Source organism: Pyrenophora tritici-repentis, chromosome 1 (assembly GCF_003171515.1).
Source record: "Pyrenophora tritici-repentis strain M4 chromosome 1, whole genome shotgun sequence".
NCBI classification, from domain to species: Eukaryota; Fungi; Ascomycota; class Dothideomycetes; order Pleosporales; family Pleosporaceae; genus Pyrenophora; species Pyrenophora tritici-repentis.
This window is the reverse complement of record NC_089390.1, coordinates 7655221-7680080: the sequence shown is the minus strand read 5'-3', so window position 1 is coordinate 7680080 and position 24860 is coordinate 7655221. Positions and strand designations below refer to the sequence as shown.

General features: G+C 52.3%; 13 protein-coding genes across 13 annotated transcripts; 5 read left to right on the top strand and 8 right to left on the bottom strand.

Annotated features, from left to right (window-relative positions):
• Window positions 1-236: 236 nt before the first annotated feature.
• On the bottom strand, window positions 237-2692 carry PtrM4_029550 (FCP1, TFIIF-interacting CTD phosphatase, including NLI-interacting factor; the record flags this gene model as incomplete). The annotated part of the gene is made up of 2 exons (XM_066103874.1): window positions 237-1017; window positions 1065-2692. 2 exons carry the CDS (start codon window positions 2690-2692, stop codon window positions 237-239), a joined length of 2409 nt encoding a protein of 802 aa, XP_065966076.1.
• A 799-nt stretch (window positions 2693-3491) lies between these two features.
• PtrM4_029540 (Glycosyl transferase, related to UDP-glucuronosyltransferase) lies at window positions 3492-7973 on the bottom strand (the record flags this gene model as incomplete). Its single annotated transcript, XM_001941861.2, has 4 exons — window positions 3492-3794; window positions 3848-6589; window positions 6633-7073; window positions 7122-7973. 4 exons carry the CDS (start codon window positions 7971-7973, stop codon window positions 3492-3494), a joined length of 4338 nt encoding a protein of 1445 aa, XP_001941896.1.
• An 830-nt stretch (window positions 7974-8803) lies between these two features.
• On the bottom strand, window positions 8804-10165 carry PtrM4_029530 (vacuolar protease A precursor; the record flags this gene model as incomplete). The annotated part of the gene is made up of 4 exons (XM_001941860.2): window positions 8804-9092; window positions 9142-9793; window positions 9855-10020; window positions 10073-10165. The coding sequence occupies 4 exons, from the start codon at window positions 10163-10165 to the stop codon at window positions 8804-8806; spliced, it is 1200 nt and encodes a 399-aa protein (XP_001941895.1).
• A 639-nt stretch (window positions 10166-10804) lies between these two features.
• PtrM4_029520 (EI24 domain containing protein) lies at window positions 10805-11855 on the bottom strand (the record flags this gene model as incomplete). The annotated part of the gene is made up of 4 exons (XM_001941859.1): window positions 10805-10988; window positions 11034-11380; window positions 11466-11702; window positions 11757-11855. 4 exons carry the CDS (start codon window positions 11853-11855, stop codon window positions 10805-10807), a joined length of 867 nt encoding a protein of 288 aa, XP_001941894.1.
• A 490-nt stretch (window positions 11856-12345) lies between these two features.
• PtrM4_029510 (IlvA, Threonine dehydratase) lies at window positions 12346-13490 on the top strand (the record flags this gene model as incomplete). The annotated part of the gene is made up of 2 exons (XM_066103873.1): window positions 12346-12909; window positions 12960-13490. 2 exons carry the CDS (start codon window positions 12346-12348, stop codon window positions 13488-13490), a joined length of 1095 nt encoding a protein of 364 aa, XP_065966075.1.
• Window positions 13491-13547: 57 nt separating this feature from the next.
• PtrM4_029500 (uncharacterized protein) lies at window positions 13548-14297 on the bottom strand (the record flags this gene model as incomplete). Its single annotated transcript, XM_001941857.2, has 1 exon — window positions 13548-14297. One exon carries the CDS (start codon window positions 14295-14297, stop codon window positions 13548-13550), a length of 750 nt encoding a protein of 249 aa, XP_001941892.2.
• Window positions 14298-15889: 1592 nt separating this feature from the next.
• PtrM4_029490 (Glyco-hydro-43 domain containing protein) lies at window positions 15890-17048 on the top strand (the record flags this gene model as incomplete). Its single annotated transcript, XM_001941856.1, has 2 exons — window positions 15890-16020; window positions 16073-17048. 2 exons carry the CDS (start codon window positions 15890-15892, stop codon window positions 17046-17048), a joined length of 1107 nt encoding a protein of 368 aa, XP_001941891.1.
• Window positions 17049-18315: 1267 nt separating this feature from the next.
• On the bottom strand, window positions 18316-18675 carry PtrM4_029480 (HHT1, Histones H3 and H4; the record flags this gene model as incomplete). Its single annotated transcript, XM_001941855.2, has 2 exons — window positions 18316-18479; window positions 18528-18675. 2 exons carry the CDS (start codon window positions 18673-18675, stop codon window positions 18316-18318), a joined length of 312 nt encoding a protein of 103 aa, XP_001941890.1.
• A 544-nt stretch (window positions 18676-19219) lies between these two features.
• Window positions 19220-19700, top strand: PtrM4_029470 (HHT1, Histones H3 and H4; the record flags this gene model as incomplete). The annotated part of the gene is made up of 2 exons (XM_001941854.1): window positions 19220-19278; window positions 19349-19700. 2 exons carry the CDS (start codon window positions 19220-19222, stop codon window positions 19698-19700), a joined length of 411 nt encoding a protein of 136 aa, XP_001941889.1.
• A 472-nt stretch (window positions 19701-20172) lies between these two features.
• Window positions 20173-20812, top strand: PtrM4_029460 (AhpC-TSA-2 domain containing protein; the record flags this gene model as incomplete). The annotated part of the gene is made up of 2 exons (XM_001941853.2): window positions 20173-20338; window positions 20400-20812. The coding sequence occupies 2 exons, from the start codon at window positions 20173-20175 to the stop codon at window positions 20810-20812; spliced, it is 579 nt and encodes a 192-aa protein (XP_001941888.1).
• A 316-nt stretch (window positions 20813-21128) lies between these two features.
• Window positions 21129-22947, top strand: PtrM4_029450 (Morph-protein1 domain containing protein; the record flags this gene model as incomplete). Its single annotated transcript, XM_001941852.2, has 2 exons — window positions 21129-21669; window positions 21731-22947. The coding sequence occupies 2 exons, from the start codon at window positions 21129-21131 to the stop codon at window positions 22945-22947; spliced, it is 1758 nt and encodes a 585-aa protein (XP_001941887.1).
• Window positions 22948-23104: 157 nt separating this feature from the next.
• Window positions 23105-23359, bottom strand: PtrM4_029440 (uncharacterized protein; the record flags this gene model as incomplete). The annotated part of the gene is made up of 1 exon (XM_066103872.1): window positions 23105-23359. One exon carries the CDS (start codon window positions 23357-23359, stop codon window positions 23105-23107), a length of 255 nt encoding a protein of 84 aa, XP_065966074.1.
• Window positions 23360-23565: 206 nt separating this feature from the next.
• On the bottom strand, window positions 23566-24089 carry PtrM4_029430 (uncharacterized protein; the record flags this gene model as incomplete). The annotated part of the gene is made up of 2 exons (XM_066103871.1): window positions 23566-23595; window positions 23748-24089. 2 exons carry the CDS (start codon window positions 24087-24089, stop codon window positions 23566-23568), a joined length of 372 nt encoding a protein of 123 aa, XP_065966073.1.
• Window positions 24090-24860: the final 771 nt, after the last annotated feature.

The window sequence follows — 24860 nt, the reverse complement described above, 5'->3', positions numbered from 1 at the left end:
GCAAAGTAAGATATCAAGATAAAAACGTTATCAGACATGTCATTTGCACGAGCGAAAGCCGCTGCTCGTTGTTGGGGCTCTACAAACTGGAGCCCTGAATAAATAAGGTATCCCAAAGACAAAATGCCCAACATGTCAAACGCCCCAAATTCCAAACACCTCGCTATGCAGGTGAGACGATGCGTTATACAAAGTTCTCATAAGTCACTTTCGGTTGGAAATGCGTAAAAAGAGTACTACTCCTCTTCATCGCTGTCGTCAAAGCCCGCCAACAGCTCTGCCTCAAGCGCCTCATCGTCCTCTTCTTGTAGGTCGGGCGCAACACCATTTGCTTCGGGCGCCTTCTCCTCATCCTCTCCCTGCTCCTCTTCCGGCCCGGTAGTCTCTGGACTAGGGAGGCCAGATGACTTCTCCGCAGTGACAACATTGGTGAGTGATGTCACCCTCTCCATTGTGCGCTTCTTCCGCCGCTGTAGCCGTGATGTGCTGTTGACGCTGCTATCACTCTCCTCCGCCTCGCTGACCTCTGTTGAATCTGTGCGCTTCCGCTTGGTCAATGTCTGCTTCGTTTCTGACACGGTGCTGTTTTCTGAACGGACACTATCAGTGTCAGACTCACTACCGGCGTCTGTATCTGACTCGTCCATAAACTCGGCTAGCTCATCATCCACCGCAGCCCATACCTCCTCGGACATTTCAACTATCGGAGAGTGCGGCACCTCCGTCTCTTCATCGCCTGTGCCATTGACACTCTCGTCTTCCAGGTCAGGGCCCGGCGATCCACCACGATCATTGGGGTCTGTTTCGATTATATATGGTGTCTCATCCACGTGCTCCCATCGAGTGCAGCATTGAAACATCCATTCGGGATTTACAATTTTTATATTAGGGTATCGGGCTGCCCTCTTGACTTTGGTCGTCTTTCGGTCGGGGTTCGCGATGACGTGAGTGGTTCGTCGGGTAACATTCGTGTTGACTTCTGCGCCGAAACTCGAGATCCAAAGTGCAAAGTCCGATCTGGAGATTGTTAGCTGTGCTTGAGGAGCCCGGTGGGGGGGACTCACGATAAAACGTCTACACCAAGCGGGATGATGCCCGAGAAAACCACCACGGCGCCGTCGAGCACCTCTTCCTTGATACGTGGCATGATTTCAGCGACGTCAGGAATGAACTCGTCCATGGACCGTTTCTTGGGACTCTTTTCACCTTTGAGTTCGGCGATGCGACCGCCAGCAGGCACTTTTTTGGCTTTCCTGTATTCATCGTAGAATGTACGATGTACGCGAAGCAGATTTCGCTCAATAATCTCCAGCCCCTTGTCGTCGTCGTTGAGGATGCTGTGCCGGACCTTGGGCTGTTCTGCTTGCTGTGCGTCGCCGTTTTCAACCTGAACAGGGCTCTCGGGGTCTTTTGCCTGCTCATCTTCCTTGTCTTGTATGAGTTGCTGTTGCAATAGAGGCCGCTCGGTTTGTTGTGCGATGATGAGCTTCTCCTGCTCTTTGGCCTGCTCCTCGAGATCTTCTGTCGCTGCCAACGAGATGAGCTGTTGCAGGTCGCCATTGGTAGCATCGGGTGGTATTGGGGCTGGAGCTGGTTCGGCAGGTTTGCCTGCAACGGAGACACTAATAGTGGGTTCTTCATCCGGCTGCGTCTTCTTTGGCGCCAGAGGCGCTTTATCTTTGGCAAACGAGACCAGCTCCTGCTGCTTGGGTAGGAAACTTGCGTTGATGTCTCCCGCGCCCGGGAAAAAATTGAAGACAGGCACGCGAACGAGGTGCGGGCTGTACTGCCAGACGTCGGCTCTGTCGTCGATAATGACACACATGGCCGTGTTCTGGTAGAAGAGCCTTGTCAGACTCTTCAGCTTGTCTGTGTAATTTTCGTCGCGGCTAAGAATGCGGTCGCCAAAGTACTTGCGCTCGGGGTCGATGATCTTGGCGACTGCTTGTGCATAGGCTCGGGTAGCCATGGTGTAAACGTGCATTTCGTACAGCTTGGAGACTCTGTCAAAGAAGTCCTTCAGACCCGGGCGCATCTTTACATAGTACCAGTTGGCAGCGACGTTTGAAACATTGTCATCGGCTAACTGAAAGCCCTGTACATCCTTTACCGCATCGTGATTCGGGTTCTCGGGGTCGGCCTGCCACTCCGCAATGGTCCGCTCACACGTGGTGTGGATGACGGTCTGGTCCAAGTCGACAATCAGCGTGAGCTTTCTCGCGCTCAACAGTCGCTTCTTGGCATCCTCTTCGGCAGCCACTGCTTCTTTATGGCTGACGAGCAGGGCCGTATTGTCGTGGGCCATGTTGACAGTGGCGCGGTCCACGTCGCGCTCCTTGGTCAGGTAGTCGACCTGCGTCATGTCTCTGCCGCAGTCGACGCAGAGGCCGCCAAACTGTGTCTCGTGCGTGCATGGCTCTTCGATCTCGAGCAGTGGGATACCCGACCGCTCGATGACGGCACCGGGCTTGATGAACCAGCGTAGAATCTTGCCCTCGGTGCTCGCATCAAACGTCTGCCTAAACTTCTTCATAATCGTCTTCTCGCCTCCCCATTTGTCGCCCTCGGTGACGCGAGTTTCATACGTGTAGTTGAACAGCTTCTCCGACCGCGGCACCTCATCGTCGCGCTTCTTCAAGAGGTCAATGACGGTGATGGGATAACTCAGATCCCGGGGCGAAAAGATCTTCATTCCGGCTTTTGGCAGCCCATGCGGCTGGCAGCGTAGATGTGATGGCGGTCGCGTTGTGTTTCTAGTTGGCGCATTCGGGACGGACGCGACAGTCGAGCAGTACGGCGCGCGGGAGCTATGGCGCCGGCAACCGCGACCAACGTACGTGAAAGCGGCGAGAAATAAACAGCGAGCCTTGTAAAATGGTGGTGTCGTGGAGGTGGAGAATGCAAATAGCAATTTACAATGCGCAGTTGTGGTGGTGTGCTTGCGACAGGGATTGACGTATGGCGTCGCGGCTCGACGTTTCCCCCAAATATTTGGAGCGAGCGAGGGGCATCTTTATACCTTTGCAGCCACAGACTTAGCGTCCGCCTTGCGAGCACGTCCGCCAACACCTCAAACATCACTCCGCCGGGACAAAGAACACAGCCCATGGTCCGAGTTCAGGTTTTTTTACAAACATACCATAGCCAGCACGAATTCATTGCATTCTGGGAACTCTCAATTCACCGTAGAGCAATTCGACTTTGCATTCACTACCTGCTGCCTAGACAGGCATGTCGCCAAGACTTTGACGCCGCCTATGCTGCGGACATCCATCAGGCTACAGGCAAAGGGGACGGTGAGAGAGTCATAATCTCATTCTGCGTCAAACTATCCTATTACAATCCAATTACTCCCTCCAATAAGCCCCTGCATACGTAGTCGTCGTGGTCTCGTTTAGGTGCACTCTGCTCTAACACGCAGCCCATTACGTACGTCTAAACCCAAACTATTCAAACGCCTGTAGCTATGCTCATGAATGACGTGACAAACCTCATTCTTCATGCGCCGGCTCCGAAGCACGCTTCTGCGCGCCTGCACCCCTCAACACCATGTTTCCCAACACCAAAGATCCCCTGCCAGTCCGAGATGCATCCTGATTGATCCCGGCCAGTGGCTGCTGGACCTCGAATCCATGCGCTGCTGCATCCATCTCCTCGCCTTCCTCAATCATCGTCCAGTCTTCTTCGAACTCATCAGTTTGGTCGTCATCCTGCTTCGTGTGCTTCTTGATAAGCGTGCGGGCGCGATCAAGCTCGCGATAGATAGTCTGAATCGCCACTTGTGTTCCGTTATCCTGGAACATGTTAGCTGATTTGCTTTTATCGCAAAACTCCCACATTGGCTTACCTTGCGGATCTTCTGCCCCAACACTTTTGCCTTCACAATCATACGCTCGCTACTCGTTACTTCCCACAACGCGCGGCTAAACACGCTTGTGTTGACCTTCTTCATCCACATGCCAACACCCAAGTCTTCAACGCGCTGAGCAAAGAAGAACTGGTCGCCAAAGAAGGGCTTGATAACGGTAGGGATACCGGCTCGAAGGCTCGCTCCTGTAGTTCCCGAGCCACCATGATGCACGGCTGCATCCATTTGCTTGAACAGCCAGTCATGAGGTGCGGCCTGGATTTGGAAAATTTCTGGTGGAAGAGGAACCTCGGGTTTTGAAGCGTCCTTGGTCTCGAGGCGATCGGACCATCCTTTAGATAAGACACAGCGTACATCTGCCTTTAACACTGAGTCGACAACAGTTTTGGTGAGCGCAGCCGGATCGTCGATCACGATGGAGCCAAATCCAACATACACCAGCTTCTTCTTATCGGTGCGCGCTTTCTGAATGAAAGCAGTCAACTCTGCAGGCGGTTCGTATGTGTCACTTTCGTCTAGAAACCAGTATCCAGTGACACGCACCCAGTCGGGCCAGTCGAGTGGTGGAGGTACCACGTGGGGGCTGAAATTGTACAAAAACGGTCGGAGAGCAGCCTGCATTTTATGCTGGGTTGTACCCTGAAGTCCCAGTTCTCGGCGACGCCACCTGTTGATCTGACCCGAAATGGCAGCCCAGAAAATGGTATCGAACGTGATGTAGGTCAAGCTGTTGTAGCCACCACCCATTTTCGTCTCCAGAACGGAGAAGGCGTGCGGGTATGCCCGAGTGCGTGTCCAGGGCATCGTGAAAGCGCGGAAATATGGAATCTCCAGAGCCTCTGCAATGTGGATTCCTGCCATAGTGCTTGGGCTCTCAATGAGCACGTCTGCGCCTTGACACGCCCGCCAAGAGGAGCTACAGACGTCGTCGAGCCATCCGCGGAACTTGGAGTTGGCCTCCTTCATGAAGCCGTACGTAAACATACCGTGGTCAATACAAATCTTCATGAGCTCAGCCGGGTTACCATCAACAACCGCAAAGTCAATGCCGTGTTTGCGAACCCAAGGCTCGAACTCGGCATGTGTCGCAATGCGTGGCTTGTGACCCTCTTTCAGGAGAGCCTTGCACAACGCAATGTAGGGCTGAACATCACCTCGGGATCCGATGGTGAGGCAAACGATCGTCAGTGGCTCTGAAGGCTTAAAATCCACAAACGAAGCAAGAGGGTCGTCGAATATAAGAGGAATCCGGTCATTGTCTGCTGCACGCACAATTTCCGATACGTTCACGTGCTTATCCGTGTCGGTAAGCTCACGTGCCTGTTGAAGCAGATCGTGCTCTGCTTTGGCGGCCTCATCCTCGCTATCAACTCCTGAAGAAGACGAATCCTCGTCTTCAAGGTATTTGGTGTTCTCCAGAATACGGAGTACAGTGATTGCACACTCGTCGCGGTATTCTGCCTTTGAGAACTCGAAAAAGAGCTCCTCGTGACCTTTGATAACAATAGCGAGGCCATGGTAGCCGATTCGAAACCCCTTTTCCTTGTTGACGTTCTCAATGTCCCGCATCGGAAGTATGATTTTGGTCTTGGATGTGGGCATCAGACTGCGAAAGCAGAAATACCTCCCGCTGATGTAAATCTTGCCATAGTTTGGTAGGACCCGCTGCAAAGATGCGAAGAAAGACGATTGTAGTACTTCGCTTTCTGGAAAGGCGAAATGATCGCGAAAATTCTCCGCAGCCTTCGCTGCATCTTCGTCATCCTCGAAACCATGGATTTGGTCTCCAGTCTCCAGGCCCTCTGCGGTGTTGTAGTGCTTTCGTCCACCTGCAAGCATACCAGATACCTTTTCATAATAACCCATAGACTCAGTGGCTAGCAAATTACCCATCTTCTTCGATCGGTTCCTCAAGAATCCTGCTAGGCCCGAAGCCTTTTGAAGCGGATAGGAGGCAATATCCTGTAGCGCGGAGGAGGAACCAGATAATCGATGCGCTTGGCTGTTATCGGTATCGTCTTCGAAATCAGGTATACCTGTCGGGGTTTGGGGTTGCTTGTCGCGCTTGCCCGAATTGGGAGATTTTAGCTGACTTGATCTCGTTGTCTCCTGTGAATGTCGACCTTGATGGTCCAACTTGTTGATTGCGGGTGGGTGGTTCGGTGCACGGAATACATCGGAACGGTCCAGTATTTGAGACGCGGAAGCGTTGCTCTCATCCATGGATTGAATGGCGGCCGATGATTCGGTACCTGGGTCAAGCGAAAGTGTAGCAGACTCTGAATCAGCCACTCGCGGTGATTGAGGGGACCGGTCCCCTGGACGAGCCTTCGACGGCGCATACTGCGTACCACCACTAAAGCTTCGTCGTCCTTCATGGCTAGGTCGTCGCACTTCGTAGCTTGAGCGTTGAAAGGTACGGCTAGCGTCCATGCTACGCCGTACATCCCGCCCTTTTCCAGTCACATCAGCGATGGCATGCGTAGAGGCTTCACTTGTGCTTGACCTTCTCGTATGCGGTGCGGGTAGTGGCGATAAAGTGGCTCGAACGTTTTCACTTATGTGTGGTGTTGCGCCAGTGCGGGTGGGTGACACTACCGAATTACGCTGGCCCGTCGGCGTAGCCACCTCACGGTCACCCTGATGATGCTCGTTGTCGTTGATCATGATGCGCAAAACATTTAGAGCATCCTGGCCTTTGTTAAAGAAGGAGAAAAAGTACTATTGCGGTTAGCTAGTGCTACTATGATTGAAGTGGACATACTTCATCGATGGCAAACGTCTCGTCGTTGTCTATCACACGGACTTTGACGGTGTTTGCAAGATCCAGTATGGAACTCTCCTCTATCTCCAGTACATTCTGGATTGGAAGGGATATCTTCACACTATTGCCTTCGTTGTGGGTGCGGAAGATGACCTTTTGTATCGACTTGGTCCACTCTTTGGCACTGGCCACGCTGTCGGCCTTGAACAGATATCTTCTCTCGTCGGTAGTAATGGCGAAGCTGGTTTCCTCCTCTCCTTTCTTCGTGCTTTCGATCACTTCAGCAGATACGGCATATTGAAGGTTAATACGGTTTCTGGGGAAATAGACCTCTGCTGGATTGGTGTAATACGCAAGGACGTCTCCGCGTAGGACAAACCAATATCTGTTGAATTTTGACCGACCCCGCTTGGACAAATACCCAGTTTTGCTGACGTCGTGCTTCTTGAGTTAGCAAAATGTGGTGTTCACCAGGCGGGATCTGCTTACGTGTTTCTTAGGAATATATGCGTAAAAACATATGTGCTTCTGGGTGATGTACATGTATCCTTGTAGCAGGATACTCTGAAGCAACCAACATGCATATTCAGAAATGACTTCCTCGACTTCCTCAAACTCAAAGATCTGTTGCACTCTTTGCGCAAGCGTGACTGTTGTCTTGCTCTTCGCCAGACCTGCGGAGCTTCCATGCCGGCTCTTACGCCCAGAACTTTTACTTTTCTCGGAGCGGATCTCCTCGCCAGTCGTGGGTTTCTCTTTGATGTCGGTCTTGGGCGATTGATCGCTCGGCGGGGTCGGTAACTCGGTCGATGGCGGCTTAGGCGGAAGAAATTGGGATGAGGACATTTGATCGCTGCGTTGACCATCTCGCGCTTCTTTCCGATTGGATAACTTCAACTTGGGCAACGACCGTAATAGCTTGTTCTCCGACAGCGTACGTCTGTGCTTGCGTTTGTCGACCGTCCCTTCATTTGTGTCCTCTGCCGGAGGTTGGAAGTTGTTCGCAGAGCTCAGGCGACTTAGTCTGGCAGCACCCTCCAGGCCGCGGAAGGCTGTCTTTGGCTTACCCTCGTCATCACTTTCGCCCGAGTCCGCTTCTTGCATGGTAGCCAAATCTACTTGTGACTGTTGGCCGGCGCGGGCAATCATGGAGAATAGAGACTGGTTCATCGACACAGTGTTGCTGCGCTTCGGCGCGGCTACGTCTTCCTGTGCGTCGTCTCCGTCCTTGAAGCGTTCCGGCATATCCAGCGACATGCCACGCGATTCCCTTCTTGATTCCTTCATCTTTCTACTTGTCCTGCGGCTTATCTTGTCCCTGCCTCTGTCCTGGGACGCCATTTTGGATCGATGTGACGTGCGCTTGTGCTCAACAGCTATTGGTCGTCGACGTTGTTTTGCGGAGTATTGGCGTCTTTACCGCGGCGGATCAAAGACGTCGGCGTCGGTTCAGACGGTTTACTTGATACGACTATTGTGGAGGCTATCGCTCGCTGCGAGACAGATGACGGATTCGTTATACATCACATACTGGAAGGATGGAGGAATGACTTGCCAGTCTGCGCGGTGAGCCATGCACGCTCATCAGCCACGAGACTGGCGCAGGGTACCTCCTAGCGTGACACGATAAGGTTACCTACGCACACTTTCTAGGCACCAACGGCGACCTGATTAAGAGGACACCATCATTGGCAGAGAGCATACAGCATTCCCGTCTTTTGACTCCCGTTATCTATCCTACTTTCTATCAAAACTCCCACACCCCTATCTCTCCGCTTCAGCCAGCCGGAAGACGTCATTGGCTCAGACTATCGATAACGGCGGGCACGTGTGGGTCAGCCTCCGGTCAGGGCGCGGCTTGTCATTCACCTAGCGTGTTGTGTTTCGTTGACGCGTAGACACCACGGTGCTGAACTGAGGCGCAGTGGGACCGTGGCAAACATCATCAGGAGAAAATATACAGTCGTCACGGCACAAATGGCACAAATGATGTTCAACCCTCATTCGATATTATACGGACTGCTATGAAGTAGTTATGTGATCAGAATACCCAAGTGATTACCGCCTTGGTACAATTTGAGCCGAACGCCGCCCATTGCAAAACGACGCTTGCAACGTCATGTCACACGTGTCAAGTTGACAGGCCAGAGACATGCTTAACCCGAATCATCTTACTTGGCCTTTGCGAGACCGACAGCAGAGTTGCCAAGGTCGTACACAGAGTACCATTTCCTGAGGAAGGCATCACCGAGAATGGCCAAAGGTCCTACGGGTTCAGGGAAGTCCATGCCCATCAATGCAGAGATGCACGATCCCTGAACCTCGAGAATGTAGTCGTAGGCGCTGATGGTGAAGTTGTGGCCGGTAAGCGTGAAAGTAAGGTCTGGCAGGCTGTCGCGCTTGTCGCACTCGACAGTGTACTGGCCATTGAAGCTCTTCTTGGCACCAATCTCCTTGTTGCTATGTATTGTTAGTAGGAGTATTTGTGTTGGCATGGGATAGATCTTACAGGAGCTCGGCGATAGTCGAGGGAAGGGCAATCAGGGATGTACCGGTGTCCAGAATGATTCCGGTGTTGTCCATCTCGGCGGTCTCCTTGCCGAAGGTCAGAGCATCAAGCTCAACCTCCCAGTAGGCCTTGCGCCTCAAAGGAAGCTTGATCATCTTGCCAGTGTACTTGCTCTCGTCGATGCCACCAAAGGTAGCCTCAGACTCCTGCTGCTGGTTGGTGTCGCCCAGGTAGAAGGCGAAAACAGGCTCGTCCAAGAGACCTTGCTCGAGCATGTTGTAGAAGGGAGGAACTATGCCCTTGACACTGATAGTGTCGTAGCCAAGACCCATGATGCCGTCGAACCTGCCAAAGGCAAATGCGAGACCTGGCTCAGACGTCGCCTCAGCGAAGTCCTGGTTCTTCACCTTGAGGTCGCCAATCTGGAAGACATCGTTGGACACGAAGCCGCTGAGCGAACCAGATCCGTAACGGATCTCGAACTCAGTGCCGTTCTTCTTGTACGTTGACGAAGATGACGAGTCGTACTTGGTGTGAAGGTAGCAGGCGATCGAGTTGCAAGAAGATGATGGAACCCAGAGGTTAGAGCTACCCGTGTCGAGGATAACCTTGAAGGTCTGGGGAGGCGTTCCGAGGGAGATTTCGGAGAAGTCTGGTGCCTGTCAGCATGCGCCATACGATACTACGCCTTGCGCAGAGCCTTTGCGACTTACACTGGGCGTTCAAAAAGTTGGTAACGGGCACAGGGTGCGTTCCGTCGGCGATATAAGGCGCCTTGAACGCAGCCTGCATGTGAGACTCGGGCTTGAAGCCGGCCATGTGCTGCTGAGAGTACTTCTGCTTAAGGCCAGCCATTTGGGTCTCGATGTTGGCAAATTCCTGCTCAATGTCAGACCGTACTCTTGCTCATGTGATTGCGACTATGGCGTACCAGCTGCTCAGACAGTGAGACCTTCTTAAGTGGTGTCTTGTAGACAGCCGCAGTCGCCGAGCCGGCTGCGGCGAGAAGCATCGCCGTCTTCATGATGACGGAAGATGAGATATAAACGAAAGATGGAGATGGGAAATAGGTAGATGGGACGGATGGATGTGTGCGTGGGGAGTGTTTGTGAGATGGAGGGTTGGGTGTTGGAAGAAGGAGCTTAAGCTTGAGCTGGCTGGGGAGCTATCTATGGGGCGGCTGGGGAAGGCGCGGCGGGCGATTGACGCAATGCGACTGCCTAAGACGCCCCGTGCGCCCACCACCTACGCCTAGCGTGTCACATTCCCTGTTACGTACCTGCGCCTCAGGATCCGCCCAACCGAGCACCACGCGAAACTGTCTCTAGCTCCCTCTGCGCTTGCAGTGCATGTGCATGCAGTATGCAGCCAGCATCTGTCAAGTGCAAAGAATGAAGAGATGATGAAAGCGTAGATATAAATTTGAACGGGAGCAACTGTAGCGAGTCTTGTCATGATAAAGGTTCCGGCCACAGAGAGTCCGGGGCGACAGCCGCCAACCCATTGTTCGTGCCTGTCGCGTTTCAATGACCTCAGCACTCGAGGCTAACTAGTTTATTGGCTTTTTCTAAGGAACTTGGATAGTCCTAGACATGTACATTGCACTATGCTCCCATCCTATCACTATGGCTCAGGAACAACTGCACTAGACGGCCAGCACACATCACACTACCGCTTCTGGCTCATCCGTGTACTGTGCTTGTGGCGCCTGGGCCAAGTTTGCCTCCTGCTCTCTTCGCGCCCTCTCCAGCTCTGCCGCCCACAGTGCAGAGCTTGCTGGTGCTGTCAACAGGAAGAACATGCTAAATGGCGGCACTAGTTGCAGGAACAGATAAACTGTGCCATACCTGTATACGTCAGCCCCTGCCATAGAAGCACATGATGGAACATACCAAGTGTATTGCCAGCGCCTGCTCTTGATCGCGGCATTTCTACGTTTGCGATCATAACCCAGCAGTTGGAAATATCGCCAGTGTTGGAACGGGCCTGCTCGGTAGCCTGTCAACAAGAGGAATACCGGCACTCCAACGTATGGTATGAAGTTGACCGGTAGCAGCATGACAAACTCGGCGATCTGGCGGAAGGAGAATGGTGCATAGACCGAGGAGCGTGTGGGCTTTCCGAGCCGGCGGACAGGATCATTCAGCGCATCCTCCGTGACGGGTCGGTATTGACGGACCAAGTCTTCGTAGCCTTTGTAGATTAAAACAGCGTCAAATATGTCAACTTGGGACTCATCCTGCGTCGCGTCAGCATCTACATGTACTTTGTGCAAGTCATACACTGTGCGAACAGACGCCTGGTGCCATAAGCGCATAACTCACCACAAGGAAAGACTCAAAGAGCAGAGCTACCACTGCAGCTCCCTCTCCAAGAACCAGAAATACTGCGTTCACCCACGCACTCCCAACCGTATGAAACAACTTTAGGAACAGAACCTGCGGTAATAATGTCCAGAAGAAGAGGTTAAAGTATACGAATACGCTGAGTAGGAAGGCAGGAAGCAGTCGTGCTTTCAGAAGAGGATGTAGAAACGGGTGAAGTAGGAAGAAGACGATTCCCTGATCGATGGTTAGCACAACTATAGGCGGGCCCAACAAGACAACCCCCAATACCTTGATGAGGTAGCTCGCTGCTACAACATTATCCCATGTTGGTCGCACTACTACTCTTGGTATGTTACCCAGCGCCGACTGCGATCTCTGTGGTGACATTGCTGGTGTATGGCGTTTTGGAGCAAGGCCGAGGTCTGCAGTGGAAAAGACGCGTCGCAAGGCAGCCGTTTCAGGATGACGTATCACCCCTCCATGGTGAAGACTAACTCATCGAACCCATCCAGCGCGAAAGTGACGATACCTCATAGAATACGTACCGCGCTGTATAGCTATGTAGAAGATGACGTTTACGTCAGATCTCATCTCTTTCGATGACGGGGGCTCTGTCTTCGACCCTGGGCAGAGCAGCCGTCCCCGCATCCCCACGCTGAGCTTGACCGCGTTGAGCGCTTTCCGTCGGGAGAGGCAAGCTACAGCTGAGAGACAGGTATAACAATACGGGCGATCTACAGTCAAATCGGGTGCCCTACAACCGTCTTTCTTTTATTCATTGAATCTGCCGTCTAAACGTTCTTCAAGTCCCATTTAAACCAATTCACAGTATCGTCACAGACATTCTCCTTCAGTATACCCACTGCAGAAATATACCATGTACCACAACCCCTCAGCAGCATCATGGAAATACACAAATCCCTGCGCAAACCCAGCCGTCGAGGCTTTCCACAAGACTCTACCCGACTACGCCGTCACCCCTCTAACCCCCCTACCAGAGCTAGCCCAACAACTCAACATCAGCCATGTATACCTCAAGGACGAATCCTCACGCCTAGGCCTCCCAGCCTTTAAGATCCTAGGCGCATCATGGGCCATCCACAAAGCCGTAGCCTCAAAATGCAACCTCCCCGTGACCACTTCCCTGGACGAAATGGGTGCTGCGGCACGGAACGCCGGCATCGAACTAGTCACATGTACCGAGGGGAACTGGGGAAGAGCAGTAGCGAGAATGGCGAAGTATATGCAGATTAAAGCTGTCATCTTTGTGCCCGACTTTATGGATGAGGCGACGCAGAGGAAGATTGAAAGTGAAGGGGCGAAGGTCGTGGTGGTGGATGGGGATTATGATTATTCGATTGCAAAGGCGAAAGAGGAGGCGGATAAGGGCGGTATGCTAGTCATGGATGTGTCGTGGAAGGGGTATGAAGAGATTCCAGAGGTGACGTGGTACGCCTTTTTCGAAAACGGGTCGAGGCTGATAGCATACAGTGGGTTGTGGAAGGCTATATGACCATGCTCACTGAGACAGACAGACAGCTACAAGAATTGGGTATACAGAAAGCAACCCATGCCATCGCAGCCGTTGGTGTAGGTTCGTGGGCCCAGGCAGTCACTATGCATTATAAAGCCCAGTCACCATCTGCCACCGTCATCACGGTTGAGCCAGATACAGCAGCGAGCCTGAAGGCGAGTCTTGAAGCCGGGCGAGTCACACCCATTTCAACTGGAAATACCATTATGAATGGCATGAATTGTGGGACTACTTCGACGACAGCGTGGGAGGTTCTGAGACAAGGAGTGGATATCAGTGTCACTGTGTCGGATATCGATGTTCATAATGACTTGCAATATTTGCATAGCCAGGGAATCAAGAATGGGCCTTGTGGAGCGGCTACGATGACTGCGTTGAAAAAGTTGTGCAAGGAGCAGAAGGCGAAGCTAGGCTTGAATGATAATTCGGTGGTGGTATTGTTTAGTACTGAGGGCGCGAGGGATTATGTTACCCCATCCAAGCCTTGAGCCTAGCTCGTGATAGGAAACCAGAAGCCCTAGACGCATAAATATTGCATCTTGTCATCAGCCAAGTGGCTTTGCCTTCTTTTCCTTCTGCCTCTCCATCACGTTAAGAACATCCTCCGCGTTATTCTTATCCCCCTTTCTCTTCTTACCCCCGCGTTTCCGCTGTTTCTTCGGTCCTTTCCCATCTTCGCCTTCGTCGTCGTCACCTTCTGCTCCCAGTCCCTTCCACTGACTAAACTTGATCTTCTCACCCTCTCTCTCCATCTCGTCAGCATCGTCGAATCGTGACGCACCAAAGCCCAAATCCATATCTTCCATATCCCGATCTGACGCCGCCAATTCGAGGGCGCGCTTTTTGAGCCGTGCTTCTTTCGATTGGGGGTCGTCTGCATCTGTAGATCCCAAGTTTTGTAGCAGTGTTGAGTTCTCGTCGAGGTTGCGGACCTTGGCGAGGGCGGCGCGAACAGTGGCGTCGGCAGCGGAAAGGTTGGAGGGCTCTTTGGTATCGGTACTGAGAGTGGTAGACTTGAAGTAATCTCGTTTGACGGGTACAGCGGGTACAGCGGGCGCAGTGTCTTTGGCCTTCTCTGGGATATCCTCTCCTGACTCCGAAGACGAAACCTCGCCTTCTGATGGCTGCTCTCCATCATCAACCTTCGGCGCAGAGGATACCGCCTTCGCTTCTTCCTCATCCGAGTCGTCGTCTGAGTCGGCGAGATTCGCAAGCGGATTATAATTTGATCCGACTCCTGCAAATATGTCATCATCTTCAGACTCGTCCTTCTTCGGCTCTGGCAAGTTGTGCATATTGATTGGCTTGGCTGCATCATCCAGGTCGTGACGCACTTCAGGTACGGGCTCTTCAACCTTCTGCTTCTTGACTTTCCTCTTCTCCCTGCCATCTGGACCAGTTATGATTAGGACTTCGCGGCCCTTGTCGTCCGTCTCGATACGATGTGTCTCGCCATTGGGGTTGATTTTGCGGAAACCCGGTCCTAGGGTAGGGAACCTCTTCTCGTGCTCTGCTGCTGCCGCCGCGGCTGCTTCCTCCCGCTGCCTCTTGAGCTCCTTCAAGATGTCATTACGGCTCCGCTTCACACCAGCGACCGGGGGTGGTGTCCTCATCTTCTCACCCTTTTTTTCTGCCTTTTCGCGTGCGATGGGCCCAATCTCAGCCTCAGCCAGCTCGTCGAAAGCATCCTCAACTTCTGGTACTTCTTCTGCTTGTTCTTCTTCCTTCTCCTCTTCCTTTTTGTCCTTTTCAGCCAAAACATCCTCACCCCTTCTAACTCTCTCAAGCAGCTTCCTGTCCAGTCCTTTGACCAAATGCGTAGTGCCAACATCACCGCCTGTAATCTCCTGTACCATCTTCTCGAAAGTCTCACGGTCGATTTCACCAAGCTTCATAGACTCTTCGAGGTTCTTGATACGTTTTGCTATCTCGTTGTTTTCGTCATCAGTGCGCTCCTTGGTACGGTCGGTATAGCCTGCGGCGAGTTTCGTCCCTTTTGGCGCCGAGGCTCTGGCCTTCTTCTGGGGGTTGTTTTTGGCGTTGCGTTCAGCGAGTTGTCGCGAAAAGTCTGCCTGGACTGAGCCTCTGCCTACCTGACGACTGTATGTCTGTTAGTATCAGCCTTGCGGGATACTGGAAGAATAATACGTACGGCGTCATTGGTATGCTGGAGTGCTTGCGCGCACCCAGCACCGCCCTCGGGATCCCTGCCGCAGGAGACTTGCCCTTGCCATCGTCCTGAGATTTTGGTGTCTCGACCAACAGTCTTCGAAACTGTGAATTGTTCATGGTGGTGTGTGCGCGCGTCTTGTCTAGAGCGTGGTAATACGCAAAAGTCGTGCCAAGCTTTCTTCCTCGGCTGATGTCGCGCGCCTGCATAACGCGGGTTGGACTACGCTAACACTAACGAAGCGTGGCTGGGCTGGGCAAGGCGGGGAAGTTTGGGTAGTCCCCAATAGAGCTCAACACCCGCCTTGCTGAACTTGGGCGTGTTATCATCAACACGAACACGGTGGTGTGTATTTTGGACTATATTCATACAGCTGAATGTCTAGGAAGATCGTATTGGTCTTGTGCCTCGCCAGCCTTTATTCGGTAGAAGTAATCAATGGAATATAATCCCTGTCATAATGCAATGCATGATCAGAAGACTGACAGAGTGCTAACCAAGTTTTTGTATCCCAGTTACGCCAGATCGTCATAGCAAATGCTTGTTTGGGACTTACTATGCTTTTGTGCGCCTTTCCCTCTCTCACTTGCTTTCCGCTCCAGTATCCACCACCCCGCCCTCTCCGCATAAATAGGTACTTGGGCCGCCCGGTTTCTTCATCTACTTCATCCATATCACCTCAAACTTGCCGGTCTGTTGAAAGTCTCCATCATCAGTATGTTCAAGTTCTGGGTGACTGCGGCCCTTGTTGCTGTGGGTGTCGCGCAGTACTCCCCGCCGGCATTTGGTAACTCGAGCAATTCGACGACTTTCACCAATCCAATTGTCGAGACAGTTGGAGCAGATCCGTAAGTTGGTTCTTGTCCGAAAATATTCCATGGCTCATCACAGACGACATAGTTGGATGTTCCGCCACGATGACTACTACTACATGACATACACCAACAATGTCAATGTCACGCTCTGGCGCAGCAAGTCCCTGACCGACTGGGCATCGGCAGAGTCTAAGACCATCTTTCAGCCAGAGCCTAACATGCCCTACTCAACTGATCTCTGGGCTCCCGAGATTCACAACATCGATGGCAGCTGGTGGATCATCTTCACTGCTGACCCCAACTTCGATTCTCCTCCACCCGAGGTTGAGATGTGGTGCGAGTACAACTGCCCGGCTGTAAACCACCGCATGTTCACCGCCGTTGGTGATGGCGCGGATCCATGGACTGCTCAGTATCGTTACCATAGCGAACTTGAGACATACGACCAGTTCGCGATTGACGGAACCTACTTCCAACACAAGGATCAGCTGTACCACATCTACTCGTGTTGGTACCACAAGTACGATGGCTGGCCAGCTAATCTCTGCATCACCAAGATGTCCGACCCATCTACGACTGTGTCACCCTTCTCTGAGCGCCAGGTTATCTCGGTCCCCGACCATGCATGGGAGAAGACGCCATTCGGCCGCGCGACAAATGACCGCCTATCTTCCAACGAAGGGCCCCAGCAGTTGACCAACCCTATTACGGGCCAGCAATTTCTCATCTATAGTGCCGCACGTTCAGATAACCGCAACTACTGCCTTGGGCAACTCGAGCTTGTTGGTGACGATCCGATGAACCCTAGTGACTGGCGCAAGCATCCTTACCCAGTCTTCTACCAGAACCCCAGCGTGTCTGCATATGGTGTAGGTCACGCGTCTTTCACCAAGTCTCCAGATGGCACCGAGGACTGGGTTGTTTATCACGGTATGAAGGATCCTACTAATGGTTGGGGTGCGCGTACGATTCGCGCTCAGAAGTTCGGCTGGAACGCAGATGGCACACCGAATTTCCCAAGGCCGGGTTATGGACCGTACCAGGTTCCTAGTGGCCAGTAGGGGTTCGTGCGATTTGAAGTGTCGGGGTATAAGCAAAAATAGAGCTGAAGGCAGGCTCACAGCCGTGGTCGGCTCTCGTGTATCTATGGCCGTTTGCCCTAGCATATGATATTGATGAATGAAACCATGATAAAACGCTTGTCTTTGTGAACTGTGAGGGATACTGTGTCCCGATTAATTAACTGTATGTGAAGATGTCGTGCTTCCAACCGATGTTCTAGGTACGAAAGCCTGTATGGTGGTTTTACACGCGTCGTCACAGCCATGCAGCACATGAAGCTCACCACCGCACAACACGCGTTGCGACGTGATGTAGATATTTTAACACGCGTTTTTAGTAAGATTAAACTGTTCTAATGTATTCCTCGAAACAAATTTATGAGTTTTGGTATCTAGCTCAAACAAGTGTTCGCCATATTCTTGAGACTTGCAGTTGCGTTGGTACAATATTTCGCATTTACAGCCAAACACGTAACATTTCAAAAAATCCCAGCACAACCACAACTTGTTCAAAACACTTCAAAAGTTGGAATCACGATATTGGCATATGGAAGACCGTGTATATCAAGTTTTAGATGATAATTCCAGAATGCGGAGAATTCGTGTACATCCAGCGAGGCATATGAGTGACGCATTTCAACCAACTCCAAATGAAAACACACCACAAGCCTCGATACTTAACTCCCAGCAGTCGATAATGTCCGACAACCAAAACTAACTCATTATACAAATCACCGGAGCCCAATGGCAGGATTCCTCACTTGTACCAGGCAGGGTATTTACGCATACGGGACCCTGAAATCAGGATAGACTACCAGACTGTGGCAAATGTGTGAGTCATCTCGTCATTATCTAGGCAACAATCAATGAGTCACGTCACAACAATGAATCGATGGCTGGATGCCATTGCAAAAGTATATTGCGGATTACATAACCACCAAAGCAGAAAGCACGGAGAGCGGCATCGATACGGCACACGGCTACGCTAGCGCCATACACGTTATAGAGACGCGTACTGCGGAGTAACATGGCTATGACCACGGCGTTGACAATACACAAGAAGAAGCAAGACATCACAAGGCAAATGGGGAAGTAGCTGAAGTATTATGGTATCATTCCATGCAAACCAGAACCCGACTGATATAACCGTAACTCCGAGCCTTATTTTACTGTACAAGGCTATGACCATCCCACCAAGCACCGAAACCGACCATGGACTGAAGTAGCCGGCAAAAGTCGTGACATGAAAACCGTGAAGAGAAAGCGTCTAACCACCGAAACCGTAGAGAGTGCGGCCTTGTCGCTTGAGAGCGTAGACAACGTCGAGAGAAGTGACAGTCTTGCGCTTGGCGTGCTCAGTGTAGGTGACGGCGTCACGAATGACACCCTCGAGGAAGGTCTTGAGAACACCGCGAGTCTCCTCGTAGATCACTGGGTTGGGTTAGCTTGGGAATGTTGGAGAAGGAGCGATGGACATACTGGCTGAGATACGCTTGACACCGCCACGACGAGCGAGACGACGGATAGCGGGCTTAGTGATACCCTGGATGTTGTCGCGGAGAATCTTGCGGTGACGCTTGGCGCCACCCTTTCCGAGACCCTTTCCGCCCTTGCCGCGTCCAGTCATGATGAGAGTTGTTGTTGTTGGGGGGGAGTTGTTGTGGTGGGAGAAGGTGAGTTGATTGAGAGTAGTAGAGGGTTGTAGACGCGTTTGAGATGTGATGATGGAGTATTGGAGACGCGGCAATGGTCGTGTTTATGAGGCGTGGGGCGCGTGCACTCTGGAGCGCCGGATCACACACCTGCCTCGCCAATTCCATGCGTCGCGCCGCCGCACGGGCGCGCTTTCCAGATCAACGACCGTGCCCCTTCCCCATTCGGCAGCGCAGCTAGCGAGCCAATGACGGCAGCCGCGCTCACTTGTCAAGTTTGAAGTTCGCAGTGCGCGTTGGCAGCCTAGCAAAGCAGCGAGTTTTGGTGTTCCTGGGGCGCGTGCAAACCAGCGCAACAAAGATTGATTTTCCAGCTGCCGCCCGCCCCCCCCAATTACCATATAAGCAGCACCCACCCACCTTCCTCCATCTCTCATCCACTCATCTCCACCCATCTCATCAACACCACAATAACCATCAACCACACTTTCTACAACACTTTCATCAACATCAACCATCATGGCCCGCACCAAGCAGACCGCCCGCAAGTCCACCGGTGGCAAAGCCCCCCGCAAGCAGTAAGTCTTAGCTTCGCACCTCATCATCATCATCATCATCATCATCGCATCGTCGCTAACATGCTCTCAGACTCGCCTCCAAGGCCGCTCGCAAGTCTGCGCCATCAACCGGTGGTGTCAAGAAGCCTCACCGCTACAAGCCTGGTACCGTCGCTCTCCGTGAGATCCGTCGCTACCAGAAGTCGACCGAGCTCCTCATCCGCAAGCTGCCCTTCCAGCGTCTTGTTCGTGAGATCGCTCAGGACTTCAAGTCCGACTTGCGCTTCCAGTCGTCCGCCATCGGCGCTCTCCAGGAGTCGGTCGAGGCCTACCTCGTCTCGCTCTTCGAGGACACCAACCTTTGCGCTATCCACGCCAAGCGTGTCACCATCCAGAGCAAGGACATCCAGCTCGCCCGCCGCCTCCGTGGTGAGCGCGGTTAAGCTTCTCACCAATATCGACACGACATGACAACTTCTTCGGGTCGGTGAAGGGTATTTGGGTCGGCTAGTTCAGGCGTTTGGGTTTCACGGTTCACGGTCTTCAAACTCGGTTTATGAGTGCACACGAGCGGTGTGCTGAGATGTAGTATATCCAGGTTAATCAGTGATGGACACTGTCGACTTTCCACGGAATCAACAGATTTCTATTTCAACTGCCTATCCCTTGTTTGATTGTGATGTTTGACTTGTACGTTTGGCAGTGGCGAAGAGCATGGTATGCGGGTGGCTTTTGCAGGATACGTACACCGCCTAATGCATCCGCTAAACGTCGCGATCCGCCACCCACCCCGCAATGACGCCTCTTACAGTGCACAACCTGCATCGCCGACACCAATACAAGGCCATGTAAATGTAGACTGTGCGACATGTTTGCGCACGTCTACTGCTCGATTTGCAACGCGTCGGGCCCACGATGACCTGGCAAAGCGAGTTCTGGTCGTGGATGTCGCCGCCTGCGGTGCAGACGGCCGAGACACCGGCTGTTGGCCAGAAAGCGCCTACAACACCCAAGCTGATTATTCCAGCACGTAATGGCAAGCCTACAATCGTCACTTTCCTCAGGCACTGTGGATGCCCATGTACGTATCACGCCTACGGTAATATGGGCCTCTACAAACGCAGTCCTTAACACCATCACAGTCGCAGAGAAGACATACCTAAGCCTACGCGCAATCGCACCCGCCCACCCAGACATAGACTTCATAGCCGTCTCGCATAGCGACCAAGAGTCTACGGACCGATGGCTTGCGTCCTTGCCCGACCCGTCCAAGAACACGCAACCCAATCTCCAGATGGTGGTTGACGCGGAACGTGAGGCATATGCTGCATGGGGCCTGGGCACCTCGAGCCTATGGCATGTCCTAGGCAGCATATCAGGCGTCTCAAAGCTCAAACAGGACGGCATCAGTGTCAGATCTACAGAGAGCGGCAGCAGGTGGCAGACGGCGGGCAATTTTGCCGTAGACGGGGAGGGCATAGTGAGATGGACTAGGAAGGACGAGCGCGCGGATGATATGCCGGATTTCAAACACGGTCTTGATGCTGTGCTTTGAGCGCGCAATGGCACTGTAGAATCTGTGCGAGGCTAGAATGTCACACCGTCCGACCACATTGTTGCATCTTCACATGTAAAATATAGACACTACATAGTTCTTTGACGACAGGCGTGAAAAGCGTACAACAAAGGAAATTCCATTTCCAACCGAGGCGCGTCCAATGATGGAGTAATGTCATGGAACGCTTTGTATCACGCGTGTACCCCTCCATCATAGCATTCACAGCCATTCAGTGATAACGCGACAATTTGCGAAATAACTACTACTACCCACGCACCGATTTGTACAAGAAGCGCTTCAGTATCCTGTCGGTATGGTACTTCAACACAACTCATCGATGGGCATACTAGCTAATGACCTCAAGAGTATACGCGAAAGCGCGCCATCCGAAGCGCGTCCCACTGTCGCCACGCGCATACCCAGCACCCCCGGGCCAGATCATGGCATCATGGCTTTGCCGAATCCACAGCTGACACAGCGTGCGAGCGAGTACGGCTCAGACATTGAGATTAACTCTATTGCCACGCCGAGCGACTATGGTTCCGACATTGATATTGACATTGACATCGACGACGATACCATACTCGCAGACGCTTTCGAGACAATAAATCAGGGAGCGCCTGCTGAGAAACCAGCCGTTTTGCCTAGCGTTGAATTTGAAGAGGGCGAACTAGAAGACGAAGAGCAGGATGTGGACGGCTTCGTGCAGATACACAGGCCTGCGCTTCTGCGCGTGGCAAAGGGTACGAGTAGGGTCGATGCCCATGTGCAGCGGGAAACGCAGAGCCTCCCTATGCGGCAGCGAACGACGCTGGAAGTCGAGTACGACGAAATCTCGCGTCGGGCATGGAGTGGTACGTTGTTAAATATGAGATGAAGAGGCGTTTGCAGAGACTGACAACTAACAGCGATTAGTACCTATGCAAGACCCTGCCTCGCCATCCACACCCTCACCCACCCGCTCTTACCGTACCGCAACAAAGGCCAAGGGCGCTCTTCCCCAATCCGAAGCCGTAAAAGTAGCTGAAGAGGACACGCGTTCACCACTTGAGCGTTTTCGTACAAAACCCAAGAAGCCTTTATCCGTGACAGACTTGATATCGCCAGCATGGTGCGAGTTGCAGTACTTTTACACCCTCAGCAAGTTTGGGCGTAAACCGCGGACGCAGGTTATGCGCACTGGCTCCAAGATACATCAGACGCTGGAAGATCAGGTACATACAACCGTGCAGGTACAGATTGAGACCAAGGAAGACCGCTTCGGTCTTCGTATTTGGAATATCATATCCGGTCTACGGTGTCTGCGTGAGACTGGCCTGACGCGCGAGCTGGAAGTGTGGGGTATTATCGAGGGCCAGGTCGTCAACGGCGTCATCGACGAACTATCGTACGAGTGTCCTGATGCCGAGTTTGAGGAACAGCTCGAGAAGTCCAGGGCCGAGAAGAGTGGCGGTATTCTTCCCTTGCCACCCGGCCAAATCGGTATATCAGAGGCCTTTGCAAAGGCTTCCAAAGCCCAAGACGCCACTCTGGAGCCCGACCGCCAGGTCTACATTGCCGATGTAAAGACAAGAGGTGCAAATTCGCTACCCAAAGGCGCTGCACTGCGTCCTACCTGGATGCAACTAATGATATACCGCAAACTCCTCGAGTCACTCTCACTAAACACAGTCGACGCCGAAACAGTCCTTCTCCGCTACGATCTCCGACCGCTCGAACCCTTCACCGAAGTCTTCTTGCAAGAAATCCATGACATGGGTCCTCATGACGAAGCCTCCAAGTATACAAATCTCCTCTCCTTGTGGTCCTTGCTCGTTAGCGAAATGCAGGCCGTTTTGCCACCGACTAGTCTATCTCACATACTTCGAGCAGAGTACCGATACGCCAAAACGGGGGATATCATTGGATCGGAGCTCACGGCTTATGACTCGGAGATGATTGAAAAGTATCTTTCTGAAGAGATGGATTGGTGGAAGGGACGGAGAGAGGCAAAGGGCGTGGAGATTGAAGAGGCATTCAAGTGTCAGATTTGCGATTTTGCCGAGAATTGTAGTTGGAGGAAGACAAAGGTTGAAGAGGCGATTGAGAAGAGTAGGTTGAGGAGGGAGGCGAGGGAGACGAGTGCTGTGTGATATGCACGTGTTGACGAACGATTTTGTGGGTATTTGCTGATTTACGACTATGGATTTGATATCATTCTCCGTTATCCGGATTCAACATTCACTACCAATATGTATTTTTGACCACTTCTTTGCCTCTATCTGCGGATTTGAAGTTGTTCACTCAACTTCAGCCCATATGACTAGGAACTGAAGCACTCAACCTCTCACCCTTCCCACTCTCGACATCGATACCCAACCTCTCCGCCATCGTGATAAACCCCCTATTTCCCCCCTCCCCAACCCAAATATCCACCCAACCCGCCTCCCTCGCCTCATCAATCTGCTCTTCACTCCAATCCTCCTCCCCAGCCCGCTCCACATAAACAGTCCGCAACCCATTCTCCTTTGCTGCCTTGAGATCTGGCAAATGTGCCGCCACCATCACACAATCATTAGGCTGCAAACCAAGCTTCTCCACTGCACCTAGGTAAACCGCAGGCGAGGGTTTATATGTCCCGAAAAGCTCCGCTGAAAAGATTTGGGTGAATGGGATTTTGCTGTGTTCTCGGAGATCTTCTAGTAGACTGTGTAGACGATCGTGTTAATCCTTGCAGCGAAAGTGTTGGAAGTTCAAATGTCAACTATACCTCACATTCCCATTCGAAAGCGTACAAGTAGCTATTCCATCACGTCAGCAAAACAACCGCACACCAGCCCAAGCAAAAAAGGTTATCAACAAACTCACCAAATCGCGTATTCAACAACCCCACCCCCTCCGCCGCATCCCCCCACGCCTCAAGCCTATGCCACACCAAACTCAATTCCTTTACCTCTTCCTCGCTCCACAAGCCCTCCAAGCCCCATTTCTGCAAAAGCTCCCTCAGCGACAGCAAGTGGTGCTCATCAACAGACATCCATGGCACCGAAGTGTCGGCTGCAAGCTGTTTGGTGAATACTTTGTAACTGTTCCTCCACTCTTGAGCGAATAAGGCCCAATCTGCTGGAGTCATTGAGGACGCCCGCAGACGCAACGTCGAGGCTAGGGATGCAGTGGCTGAGTTGAGGGAGGCGTGGGCGAGTGTTTGGAGGGCGGCTGTTACGGAGTTGCGCCAGTTGACGCAGGTGCCGAAGACGTCGAAGAGGAGGGCGCGGGGGGTGGGTTGGAGGGTCATGGTTGATAGGGTTGTGATTTGTAAGTTTTATTTTGTGTTTGGAGGATATGTTTTGGTAATGGTGTGGTCGGACGGATGAGATTGAGGGTGGATATGTGTGTTAGGTTGGAGGGGTTTGTGGTTGTGGTTGTGGTTGTGTCGTGGATCTATGTACATACGTCATTGGTATGATGGGTAAGGAGATGGGTATGGTGGCCTTGCCATTACAAATCCACACCAAGTCTGCGTTTAGCTAAGATATGCAACAGTTACTCCTACAGTTGCTAACTAGCCGAGTATACTTTTCGCATTACAAAAACACCTCAGACCACTTTCCAAGCTCGTTTCAGTGAACAGTCTACCGTCTTTCCCAAACAACAAAATCGTACGACTACCATCTCAGCTCGTACACTATACCTCTAGCACTAAAACTAGCACGAAACACCTAGCTACAATCCCGCGCTGCACAGGTACTCACCTAGCTGTCGAACCCGCGCGCCCGCCCAGTCTAGTCCGACGGCCGGCCGGCATCCAAGAAGCGTTAGTACCATTTCCCCGCTAGCGCCTTGCGGGGAAACATGACATGTCCGAGCCATCTCCATGCCCGAGGTCAGACGTTCGCCCAGTCCCCTTGGGCCGATCGGCAACGTTGAGTAGTTTTGGTGCTTAAAATGACGCCGATGATGCATTTCTCCTGAAAAGAAGTCACTTCGTTTTGCTTGACTGCTACGAATGCTGTACCTACCGTTTGCTTTTTGACGCACCATTGTTAGATTTCGGCGTGGCAGGCGT